A 13690-nucleotide genomic window follows, 5' to 3' on the forward strand; every position below is an offset into this window, starting at 1 on the left:
TTATAACTAAATTTGAGGTTTAGGTTATAGTCTACTTTACATGTAAGGTGTATTGACAGTTCCAAGGGACTTGTGATTACCATAACATGATCCATCGGAGGCAGAGCTAGTGAAGAGATTCTGTCTAGCAGTGCATGCTGTGATGAGTAGTGCAGATGATACTTTAGTCCAGGTTCATGCAAAAGCGGAAGCAAGCAGCGGTATGGGTCCCCCCAGTAATTGGCAAGAGCACAAAACTCCTCCAGGGCCACAGGGGGAGCTGACAGCTTCTACGGCCCTGTTTCCGCAGGAGGGAGAGTGAGCTCCTCCAGGGCGAGAGTGAGCTTCACCCAGGGCCGCAGCAGGATGAGTGAGCTTCTTCAGACCCGTGGGAGAAGCTGATAGCTCCTTCAGGCCCGGAGTCATGGCGGTGGCACAGAATGTGCCCCTCCAAAAGTGGTCACATTTTTATTCCTGCACACTCCTCCACTTCAGTCAGTAGATGGTGCTATAAACCCCATCTTCAGGTTAAACTATTACTCTGTGCATTGCAATGCTATACAGTTGTGATTGCTCAATTCCAAAGGAGATCAACAGAAGAGTTCATCTTAGCTGGTTATCTGGGAAGATTATATAAGTGAATATTACCAGATCTATAAGGATACACAGGAAAACAAACTGACTTTTAAACTTGTTGAGGTATGCTTTTCATGATGATCAATTAATTCTTGTATTTTTGGTCCAATCTGGTCTCAGTCTTTAACGTGTCTGCCAAGCTTCAGAGGGGGTTTTGCAAAATCTTGCGAAGCCTGCTAAATTCATAGTGAAGGTGGATGGGTATTTAATGCTGTATCTGACATTGGTCCCGCTCGGGATTTGCTTTATGCCATTGAATGCAGCCCTGTTTTGGTGAGCTCAGCTGAGAAGTCAGGAAGAGGAGACATTTTGTGACCTGTGTATATAAGGGTTTCCCCTTTTCTGGCAGCGTTCGTTAACATTACTTCAGCATTTTGAGGATGTTGGGTCTGCTTTCTAGTACCGGCCTTTCAGTGAGCCCTTTCAATATCTAATGGGCATGGCTGAGCATCCCAATTTAAGTATGTCAGGGAGCAGCTTCTGAAGAAAGCTGATAATATCCTTCCCCTCTAGACCCTCAGCAATGTCCAAGAAGTGAAAGTTGTTTCTCTGAGATCTGTTTTCTAAGTCATCCTGTTTTTCTTCCAGTTTAGCTCATCTAAGCTTTAAGGAAGCAGTTGCTTTTTTAATTTCACTGGTTTCAATGGCAGTCTTTTGGAGCTCATTTTCCAAGTGAGCCATTGGGGATTTTAGATCACAAAGATCTTTAGAGAAGCCATGAATATCTTTTGAGATTGAAATCCAGTCAGTCGGTGAGGAATTCTTTCAGTGCCAAACTATTCTGGGCTTGGTTCTTCTATGGCCTTGCAATCTCTCCCTTCAGTTGCTTAGGTGATTCAAACTCAGTTCTTTTCTTGTCCCTTATTTTATCATCGGAATCCATAGTCACCAGTTTGAAGTTTATCTAGTTGGATGAATGTAAACTTCTATAATAGAAACTTATTGCCAATTTGCTAGGAAAGTAATTATTAGAGAAGAATTGATTTGTGGGGAGGTGGTCTGGGACTAGGCTGCCATCTTCCTCATGAGTACCATGTGACCTCCCCACTCTGAATTTTAAAGTGGTAGAAAACCTTAATGTTAAGAATTAGAGGATTTTAAAAAATGAAACTTTAATGAACGGTAGGTTTCTTGAGAGATTCATGCACTGGGTTTTTGTACTTGGTGTTGAAGAAAAGAGTCCTAAAGAAATATGTTTGTGAGAGCTGTGTCATGGGCCTTCATACTTCTGTTCCTTTTGTTTTTTTAGTCTGTTTAGAGCCTTTTCAGTTTACAAAGGCTCATTTTCCAGATTAGAACCAAATAAACAGTGCCGTCACCAACGCAGCTAGGGGAGATGGGACACTGGCCAGAGCCTCTTCTCTTGCAATCCTGCAAGCGCAGGGCAGGATTTCATGGTGAGGGCTGTTATGATGGACCCTGGAGTGCACTATGCCACTGAGATCTAATGGCCAGCTCCTGCTCGCATTGAAATCAATGGGACATTTTCCTCCTTGTGTACAACAAGTATTGGGAGAAGGGGGGGAGTTTTCACTGGGGAAAATATGTTACACTTTTGTAGATGTAGTAAAGGTCAATGCTGAGCATGCTCCCTGCAGTTCACTTCAAGGTACTAGGTGTCCTGGCTTTTGCCTGCATAATGAGCAAAATGCAGTCCTGGTAAAATCACTGCAATTGCAGAGTCTTATGTCAGGCCTGAATTTGGCCCATTGCCTCCATCCGTCACCACTCATGTGGTACAAACCCTTCCTTACCTCTCAGTGTAGCTCAGATACATTATGTTTTAATTTGTCCTTTTTTAATTTAAAACCATAACTGTTAGATGTGCACACATGTACACAGTGCAAGGCAATGCCACAGATTCTGTCGTATACTCCAATGGGTCCAGATGGTTCCTGTTTGCAAAATATATGCACAATGCATTCGATGTCACTATTTGCAGCTAAAGCTCAGAAAATGCTGCTTTCTACAGGACTACAAGGTACCTTTTCAAAGGGTCATGACCTCAGCTAATATCAGAAATCACATCGCTAAGTCCCCACAATGTGCTTTAAAACTTTATCCCAAGAACTTCTTGAGAATTAGAAGCAAAATGGAAAGCTTGTAAGCCCTTCATTGAAGCCAGAGGTGTCTGTGAGCTGTTTTCCTACAACTTTTTTTTTTTTTTTTTGGCTTGAGTTTTAGTGAATTCAAGCTGCAACAGGAGTGTTTTGTATCTTCTTGATTTACAATTTGGATAGATTTTTAGTATTGCAGCAAAAAGCTCTTTGCCAGGGGATGCATACCTGAACCAACCATGAAAATTTGTGTTGGTGTCTTAATTTCTCTAATTTCAGAGTCTAAACATAATAAAACTGTCACACATTGTAATGGAGTAAAAAAAAAAATATATATATATATATAAAATATTTCCTCCAGGAGCTTACACGTTATTTAAAGAAATGAAATTTTGGAGGCCATCTTGTGTAACCTTAGTGCTTGGAGAAATGTATCTCCTGTGAGTAATTTAACATGCTTCTAATGACAAATGAAATCAACTAAGAGGGGAGATCCTTATCTGGAGATCTAGCTCATGAGGTGTATCTATGGTAGCTTCAGTAAACCCTAACCAATGACCCATTGACCATCCTAACCTTGTGGCCTGGCCTGTCATGAGATACAGTGTTTGATCTTGTGGGACAGACACAAGGTAATGCATATCACGTAAAAAGTTTAACTGGACCTTTAAAATATCAATTTGGCAGATGCATTCAGTACTGGATAGGTTTATGTAACTCTATTAAGGGCTGTTCTTAAGGATAGCATGGATTCTTATACTATTGTTAGAAATTCTTTCTATGTACTTATTGATTTCTCACTCATCAGGTAAGTTTCAAGTGTTGCTTATCTAAGTTTTCATGTATGATCACATTGCCTTGACAAATAGGACAAGTTTAAAATGGCGTCCCTCTACATTGCAGCATTGCTTAATACACTTTCTTTTCTGCATGGCAGGAAGAATGCCAGAACTATATCCGTGTGCTTCTCGTTGGTGGTGACAGGCTCTTCACATGTGGAACCAATGCTTTCACTCCTATTTGCACCAATCGAACGGTATGAGTAAATGAATTTATCCCACATGTTCACAGAAATTATGACTATTGCCATTGTGAAACAAAACAGCTTCCAAGTGGCTGGGCAGATAGGTAATGGGATGTTTCACTTCTGGACTGTTAGTTCAAATCCAGCCCTAGATAGTAACTAAAAGTATCATCTATCTGATCAGTTGCTTGTGTAAGATGTTGCAATCTCCCCAGTGAACAAGCATGTACATCACAAATACCACCATCTTAATTGACTCTGTTTAGTCCTCTTGTTGGCAAAGGGAGACTGAATGAGCTTTCAAGGCTGAACTAGCCTTTTAACTCTATAGAGATATCTTTAAAGTTAGGAGATGAGATATATTGGTAGGTAGGAAAGGGAAGTTTGCACTGCTACTGCCTGTGCTGTGAATAATCAGAGTATTTCACTCTATAGGGTTGTCAATCCAACAACATTCAATATAAGCACTAAATGTACATACATTCAACATTAAAAGAAATGAGACAGCTCTAACTGCAACATGCAAATCAAAAGATGATTGGTCAATTAAAAAACTAGACCTCAGGGCCTTGGCCTAAAATCTAAATACCTTTTATTAGCTTTTTTCAAATGCATTTCAAACTTGTCAGAACAATTTCAAATACATGCAGTACGTAATTTAAAATGAAATACATTTTTAAAGGTGCAATAATTGCCTTGTTTGCAGAAGATCAAAGGGTTTAGTAATCTTTTTTTCAGGAAGAAAATATGGAGCAAATGTAGTTTTTTGTATTCCAGAGCACATTCACAAACATGACTGTGGGGTGTATTAAACCTTTCCAAATTCATCTTCAGGTTTTGGGAGCAAACAAACTCATAGATATGATAAGATACAGCCATTTGAATATCTGCACAGAGAGAAAAGAGATTTTAGCATGGTTTCAAAGTGTGGTTATGGTAAAAACATGAAACTGACATCATTTTTATTTAAGTGACTTTGTTGAATATTTTTTCTTATTTAATTTTGCACATTAACATATTTCACAATATAGCAATACACAGGAGATAAGACACAGAGCCACATTTCAAATCTATGAAGTTTAACAGGATGTCCAAAATCCACATTTAGGTGCATAAATCAGGACTTAGGTACACAAAATGAAGAATCACATAAACTTGGTGCATGCATCCCACTGTGTAGAATTTGGACATCTAATGAATGTAATTGTGGGCCAGCAAAAGTAAAGAAAGGTAGATGCAGATATTGGTTTAAAAATTGTGGTTTGTGGGCCACTGTATTAGAGCCTTCTAAATCATACTATCAGTTCCTCTGGGCTGAAAAGCTCATCATTATTTTGAGCTTATTAGTCCTGTGTCCTGGAACACCCCAACAAAACCAAAGGTTAGTGTTTCTGTGTCTTCTAGTCAATTGCTCCGGTGCATATCTTAGTTGACCGTGACAGACCTATGGACTTTCATGACAAAAAACTATGAACATTGTACACTGAATATGGTTTTTGGCTTTATAGAGTCATTCTTTAATATTAATATGTGGGATAAGATATTACCAAGACACATACATCCTGATTTTTGTCACTTTGGAAGGGTGTTATATAGATAATTTATTTTCTAAATTGCTGTTAATAAATAACATTTTAAGTACAATTCTGAATTAATTAATGTAAATATTTTGTTCACTATGTTTCTTTGGATCTGAAAGATAAAAAGACCAGAAAGGCATTATATCTCTGACATAGGCTGGAAAAAAGTGTTGAAGTTTGCTTTGTCACCTGTATTGTACTAACATGAAACATTTGCTGAGCTTATGATATTTTCTTCACTGATGGTGTGGTTTCTCTCGTCTTATAATTTTTATGTGATTTTCTTCGTCTTTTCCAGTTAAACAACCTGACAGAGGTACATGATCAAATCAGTGGCATGGCTCGCTGTCCTTACAGTCCCCAACACAACTCCACAGCTCTTCTCACTTCTGGTGGGGAGTTATATGCTGCTACAGCCATGGATTTCCCAGGAAGGGATCCTGCCATTTATCGGAGTCTGGGAGGCCTTCCTCCGCTCCGCACTGCACAATACAACTCCAAATGGCTGAATGGTAAGTATTGACAAGCTACAATGCTTTTGTTTTTTGTTATACCACGTTTCCTCCTTATCCATATTCTTCAAACCTTAGCATTGAGTATGCATGCTTTTGAAATGCTGTTTTCTTTACTTTAGAAATCGTTTCAAAACATTCCTTTCTTTGGTCTGAGATACAGTGATACAAAGTACAGTCCATACATAATGCAGCTAACTTTACCTTGATGCAGGACTTTGTGGGTCATATTTTTAAAAGTATCAACCTGTCTCCCATTTGTACATGTACAATGGTGTATACAATTTTTGTTACTTGTGTATACACTCAATAGAAAATGCATGCACAAACACATTTGCACACACAGTGATTATGCTACCATTCCAGCAAAACACATAGGCGTAGGTTGGCCACTCATGCATCCCCAGAATATCAGACATTCCAGTACTTCTGGGAAACATGTGGGCCTGCCCCCAGCTAGAGTGACTCCATCCCCATCAGTGTGAGTTCACACCACATGGGAACCACCATTTTCAAGAATATATTGGCAGGGGCAGGGTGATGCAGTCTTCAAAATGGAACCTCCCCATCTGCTGCTGGATAAAATTATGTCCAGTTTTGTCTCAGTACTGGATGGGAGACAAACCTTAGAAAAGGACTATCCAGCTTAAAACCAAGATAAATGGCCTGCCTGCTTAGGCACACATTTAACTTTAAGCATGTGAATAGTCCCATAAGCTTCAAGGTCTTTCTGTGCAAGATGTATAAGTGAAAATGTAAGTGCCATATTTTGAAATTTCAGCCCAAAAAAGATATTGTGCATCATGGTAGAAATAACTCTTACTTTAAAATGTTGACATTGTTCTTTTAATTAACTGATCCTTGTATAGCAAAACTGAATAAGTTATATGAATTTGAGAATGCTTTGATTAATTAACTGATTCACTTTTCACACTTCACACTCTTTAAGTAATAATATATGAGTTCTGGGTGCTTATCCAAACCACTTTGGTCTGGAAATCTTGGTGTATGGAACATGGATGTATGATTTGCTCAGTATACCACATAAATGAGGAAGCAGCAAAGTATGCGTCTTTTCTGTAATAAATTTATATGAAACTTGCTTGGTGAAAATCTTTATGAGAAGTACTGTTGTTACTGCCTCTGAGTCTCTGCTAGCCACTTTTAAAATCTCTGTACTGATGCTTTTTACAAAGATTAGTTCTGAAAATATCTTGAACCTTGGTCTGCTATGCAGAGTATTGGCTTGAAAAATTATATTTCAATAAACATTTACTTTGGTTATTAAATACTTAAATGCCCTTCCATTGCTCTGTGTGATTTTTATAATGGTTTAGAAAAAGGTAGCTGTTAAGTCAACATATAAGTATCTATAATAAACTGCTCAAAGGCTCATATAATTTTACTCTTGTAGCAAGTATTACACAAATGGAATCAGGGAATGATGAAAATGCCTAAGAACTATTTTTCTGTCCTTATGCAGATATGAAATAGCCAAGCAGACCTCATTTGAACCATTAAATCATACATAGACATGGCAAACTTCCTATTGACTTCAGTAGGAGCATGAGTGGTCCAATGGTTTGAATGCCAAATTTTAGTTTAGAGTGAATGTTTACAGCAGTTACAAATACAGGAAAATAGAAATAGTGCAGGACCTGTAAGTTTAGGGACGGTCTGACAGCACTGTACTTCTGTGTGTGTGTTTATTGCTTAAATTATTGTGAGTTGAAATATAAATATAGCAGCAGTTTGCAGAAATGTAGAAACTTGATTATACACAACATATATATATTTGTGTTGGCAGACATCGAAATTAACTGTATAGTGTTTCTCAGGTGTACTTACATATGAAAGCTCAGTCTCCTAACAGTAGCAACCTGTCTTGAAAGTTCTTCTGTTAAATACTTTGAAAAGCAGAAGCAAATAGTAAACAAATGGAATAGATTGAATTCTTCTGGCTCTCTTTGTAAGGCCTTGTCTTGACAAGCAAGGAGGGTGTGTTTTTAAGTTATGTTATGTTAACTGAGTTAGTTTAACAGGATTGATGGAAAACCCCATTAAGCTGCAGACTAACAAATCTGAAGTTGTGTATAGCCTAAGGAGGAATACTAGACTACAATATAGCCATCTACTACAGCTAATAAATTCACATTCTTAGTAAGGTTTACTTTGTCACAGGGGTAATCAGCTGAACAGGACTTCCTGCTGGGTGAAGCAATTAAATGGTAGCTTTAACTGAGGCCTGGTCTACACTGCCGGCAAAATTCGGCAGCAGTTGCTGGGAGTTAAACAAGCTACGCAGAGTAGCTTACGTAACTCCCATCGACTTCATCTCTCCATCTCCACTGTGCTGCACCAACGGGAAATACATACCTGTTGATGCAGTGCTATGCTTTTTGGGGAGGTGGTTTTATCACATCGACTTACGGATCGATTGAGCGTGTCTTCACTGCCACTCAATCGAACCGGATAAATTGATCTCACGGAGGCGAATTTGCCACCATCAGCATAGACATAACCCAAGGCACAATGGGGCATAACACACGCTATTCATTTATTAAAAAGAAAAGTGTTTCTAAAAAAATCCCCTGTAATATAATATAATGTCATAGAATCATAGAGTTGGAAGGGACCTCAGGAGGTCATCTAGTCCAACCCCCTGCTCAAAACAGGACTAACCAGGACTAACCTCAGCTAAATCATTCCAGCCAGGGCTTTGTCAAGCCGTAGTTTAAAAACCTCCGAAGATGGAGATTCCATCATCTCCCTAGGTAACCCATTCCAGTGCTTCACCACCCTCCTAGTGAAAAACTTTTTCCTAATGTCCAACCTAGATCTCCCCCCCTGCAACTTGAGACCATTGTTCCTTGTTCTGTCATCTGCCACCACTGAGCACAGCCTAGCTCCATCCTCCCTGGAACCTCCTTTCAGGTTGTTAAAGGCTGCTGTCAAATCCCCCCTCATTCTTCTCTTCTGCAGACTAAACAAGCCTAGTTCCCTCAGCCTCTCCTCATTAGTCTTGTGCTCCAGCCCCCTAATCATTTTTGTTGCCCTCTGCTGGACTCTCTCCAACTTCTCCACATCCTTTTTGTAGTGGGGGGCCCAAAACTGGACACAATACTCCAAATATATATATGAAACCCTCCTTAGGGCTTGTCTTCACTAGGAAGATGCATCTTGTTAAAACTTATGTCGAATAACACAACACTGACTATCACTGACCTGATACTGCAATCAGTTGCACTTATTTAACTTTATGCATGTTCCCATGGGATTATTCTCAAATGTAAAGTTAAGCACATGCGTAAATCTTTACAGATTCAGGACACTAGGGTTAATCATGACCAGTTGACATGATTTTAAATATGACAGCCTTTGTATAAACTGAGTGCTAAGTTGTGTTGAACATTGTGTATTGCCATGTATAGCACATATAGCTCAATGCATATTTCCAAAGCAGACAAGTCTTAAGAGAGAGCCTGGGAAAACTAATGAGCTTTGTAATATGCCCAGAATATCAGCAGATTTCAGAATATAAAATATGAAAGATATTGTATGATTCTGATCTCATTTTACATCCATGCAAATCAAGACAACTCAATTGAAATCAATAGTTACAGCAGTGCAAAACTGGCATGAGAGGAGAAACAAGACTTCTGTGTGTGTGATATTTTTATTTAGTCAATATTTATCTACATACCTAAGACGATAGAACTAAACACTTCACTAGGATTCTCCTGTGACAGAAAAAATATTCCTTATTCCCAGGTTTTCCTGTTAACAATATACACACTGTATTGTATCCAAAGGACAAAATAAAATCTGCTCCCTAAAACTGTCCCAATTAATCAGATTGACTCTATTAACATTTTCTCTACTAACTAGCTTCAGCTGTACCTATTAACTCTCTATTGATGCTCACACTTGAGCATCAAAGCTTTTATCTGTTTGGATTTAAGTCTTATCATCAGAACACAGATTTTAGCTTTAGGAAAAAAATGTAAGAATTGTAATTAGAGTTTGTTGAAAGCCAATCCAATAAAAGGTTGGAAGCAAAGTTTTACCTAACTCAGGGAGGAGGTGGGAGCACCTTCGGGAGCCTCAAGTGTCAAGGTACTGGTAATTGTATCTGTTGTTATGTCTATCTGCCTGCCCACACGTGATTCAGACACCTGCCAGTAAATCACACTGGCTTTGCAGCACCGGACCACAGTGGAGACTTTCAGTTCCTACGACGAGAGAGTGAAATTTATATGTAGCGAGGAAAATATGCAGTATGACTAATTGTCAATGGAGGCTTCCTATCAAATATTAGTTATGCAACAGTTGTAGATAGTTACTACACTTTTACTGTGCATGCGTGCATGTTCACATGTTCTCAAGCTAGCAGCATTGAAGTAGAAAAAGATTTCTCTGGTGCCAGCTGCAGCAGGAGCCGGGGGAGCACCATGGCCACCTGCTCCATGGCACCAGCCAGACCAGCAGTTGCCCTGCACTAGCCAGCTCCAGCTTCCCAATTCCAACCTGGCCAAGGGGCAGGCCATTGGGGGGGCATGAGTGTGTGCGTGTAGCTGCCCCTGGGACTGCCTTGCTCAGGTTAAGGCACTGCAGTTTGGGGGAGCAACACCACCCCCCACGTCCGCCTCCAACTCCGCCCAAAGGCTCAGGGCTTCTGCCACATGGGACAGTGGGGCTCATGGACCCCCTGAAGCTAGCTCGCAGCCCCCCAGGGGTCCGCAGAGCCCCAGTTGAGAACTGAAGCTTTATCTGACATGCAGGATTTGATGCTCTGTGGCTCATAGGGGCCCTTTGCTGTGAGATCTTGCCAATATGCTACAATTCAATTGGCTATGTTGTTTGTTTGTTGCAAGATAACTGTAAAGGAGTGGACCTAATTCCTCTTAATGGTTAGTAGGCTTCTTTCCTAGGAAATTCAGAGGTTTGGGAAGCCTCCAGTAAGGCTGAAGAGAGCTGCTTATGTTGCCATGGCACATATTTGAGCAGCATACCTCTACCACTCCCTCTTACTTGCTGTGGAGGTTCTTGACATTGGAAGATCTGCAGTACCACCATGAAAGAAATCCTTATCCTAATTTTCAAAGGTCTTGCTGTCACTGGGACTGCTAAAAGTAGATAGGGAAGGGAAAATATAGCTTCTCCTATACTGAGGATGTGGCAGACTGAATCCTATATTCTATGATGAGATTTCAAGGAAGGGAATAAGTATAAGGAGAGTGTCCTTCTCCAAATCTGTCTCCATTTGTTACCAGGAATTGCCTTGCATAGGAGACTTGATGGGTTTCAAAATAACGCAGCTAGAGGAACACCTAGGTAAGCTGCATTTCTAGCTTGTGTTACAAGACATCATTATTCACAGTCCTTTTGAGTGGGTGGTAAATCTTTTGTGTTAGTTGAAAACTATATTTGGTATAATGACTTGCCTACGATGAGACTAGGGCCTGGTCTACACTGGCGACGGAGGTTGACGTAAAGTCACTCACGTCAATCTCTGAACACCTACGTCTACACTGGCACTACTGTTAAGTCGAATTAAGTTGCGGCGAAAGTCGACTTAATAAGACCAGCTCTGCAAGTGGCGTAGCACCTAATTTGAATTTGTTAGTTCGATTTAGTGTTAATATAGACACAACTTCACTTAAATCGACTTAATTGCCCTCTGGGAGGTATCCCACAATGCCCTTTTTTGACCGCTCTGGACAGTCGTGCTGTGCTGTACCGTGGTCACACTACTAGGAAATGTCCCCTCAAGCCCCGGGAAGATTTGAATTTTCATTTCCTGTGCTGCCAGCGTGGAGAGAGCTTTGTCACTGTTCTCCTTATGGCTACTGCAAAGCCCAAACGCGCCCTAGCATGGAGTCGACCAGAGGTCTTAGATCCCATCGGGCTGTGGGGCAAGGAGTCCGTTCTGCATCAGCTTAGAGCCAGCAAAAGGAATCGGACATTTATCGGACGATATCACAGGGCATGCTGGAGAAGGGACACAAGAGGGACATGCAGCAGTGATGCGTGAAGCTCAAGGAGCTGCGTCAGTCGTATCAGAAAGCCAGGGAAGTTAAAAGCCATTCTGGCTCCATGCCCAAAACTTGCTGCTTCTACAATGAGGTGCATGCAATTCTCGGTGGCGATCCCACCACAGTGCTACCCTGCAGCATCGATACCTCCACTAGGTCACAGTCCATGGACAATGATGAGGAATCCATGGATGAAGAGGAGGAGGAGGCTGAGTAGAGCAGGGTGTAGGAGAGCAGGGTGTCCATTCTCCCAGAAAATCAGGACATATTCCTGACGCCCAAGCAGTCCAGCAGCAAACAGGACAGCACTGATGATCCTGGGGAAGGCACATCTGGTGAGTTTTTTTTTCTTCTTAGCAGTTCTGTCCTTTTACATTGGGGGGGAGGGCAGGAAAGGGATTTCAGGTGTTTCGGTGACTGTACTGGGGAACAGTTTATTTCTGTGATGAGATATGTTCTGATAATTATCAGTTGATATCTCACAGAAACTTTAGTGTAGGTAATCCGTTATCCTTTGCAAAAGTTTTCTGGGGAGGGCTGCCTTGTTCCTCCCTCCACGATAGGATAGTTTGCCGAGCCCCGCTGCAATCAAGGGAGCCTGCATCATGGCTGAACACAGCTGGTACCCCTCTGCGTGCAGCAAATCTTCCCTTTTCTCGTGCGTGACCCTCAGGAGACTGATATCACTCATGGTCACCTAGGGATGATGGTGCATGTTTAAAATACCAGAGCTATACAACAGATGCCCTGTGCCTTTGTATTCTCCATTGCAGTGTCCTACCAAGTCACACTGATTACTTTTATTTGGTTTAGGCAGAGACTATATACTCTTTCCCACACTGTCCGCAGATCCTTTCTGTAAGGGCACAGCAAGCAGACCGTTCTGGGATGTCAGGAATGGAATGAGGGTCTGTGTTTGCCCTGTGCATCGCATGGGGTGTATTGTCTACATTGCTGCAATTGTATCATTTTCTTCACTCCGCTAATAATATCTACCTTGTTGTTTTTCTTTCATTCTGTAGAAACCTTGGCTTTGGCCCCACCCTCAAGAAATGCTGCGGAAAGACTATCACAGATTAGAAAGAGGAAAAAAACCCCAGAAATGACATGTTTGGTGAGCTCATGAACTCCTCAGCAGCCGCAGAGACAGAGCTCAGAGCGTGGCGGCTGACCTTGTCCCAGAATATGGATACGGACAGGGAGAATCACAGAGAAATGCAGGAGCATGATCGCAGTACCACGCAGGAGATGCTGCGAATCATGTGGGACCAGGCAGACATGCTGCGGCAGCCTGTGGAGCTTCAGGAGGAGCAGAGGCAGGACAGCCCCTCCATAATGCTCCTCAACCGAGGGCTTTGCTTCCCTGCCCCTCTCCTGCTCCCAGGAGGTCTCGGAGGAGAATGGCCAGGCTGCAGTACGTGCTCGCCTCCTCCCCAGTGGAGGCGAGCAGAAAGCAGTGGCTGACACACTGACAGCTGGCCAGCAAGCTACCACCCTACCCCTTGAGACAGTGAATGAACACTCTCCCGCTTCCCCCATGACTGAATGTTCATAAATAAAAATTTGCATCATTTCAACATGTTTCTTTATTAAATCATATCTTGTTCTGGAGGGATTTGGCGGGTACAGATATCGATTGGGCGGGGGGCAGGGGACTTCACCGAAGGCAAACAACATACAGGAATAGAAATCAGTCCTGCATCTCATTGCAGAACCTGGTTTTCAAAGCTTCCCTAATGCAAAGCACTCCGCGGTTCGCTCTCAGTGTACTGCTGACATCTGGCTGCTCATAAATGGCAGTCAGTCTTTCTGCCTCCACAGCCCAACCCTGGGGGAACCTTTCCCCCTTTGCTTCACACACATTATG

At 41.6% G+C, this 13690-nt stretch overlaps 1 protein-coding gene across 3 annotated transcripts in view; it reads left to right on the forward strand.

Moving 5' to 3' along the window:
* Nucleotides 1-13690, forward strand: part of SEMA5A (semaphorin 5A) — a 546230-nt gene that overhangs the window by 296634 nt on the left and 235906 nt on the right. For all 3 annotated transcript variants that reach the window (XM_067529505.1, XM_067529521.1, XM_067529514.1), the window contains exons 6-7: nt 3610-3708; nt 5575-5788. In XM_067529505.1, the coding sequence (XP_067385606.1) occupies nt 3610-3708; nt 5575-5788 (313 nt within the window). The remainder of the gene's footprint in view (nt 1-3609; nt 3709-5574; nt 5789-13690) is intronic.

This window comes from Emydura macquarii, unplaced genomic scaffold, assembly GCF_026122565.2.
Source record: "Emydura macquarii macquarii isolate MOO-44397 ecotype Brisbane River unplaced genomic scaffold, CSIRO-AGI_Emac_v2 contig_320, whole genome shotgun sequence".
In the NCBI taxonomy this organism is placed as follows: domain Eukaryota; kingdom Metazoa; phylum Chordata; order Testudines; family Chelidae; genus Emydura; species Emydura macquarii.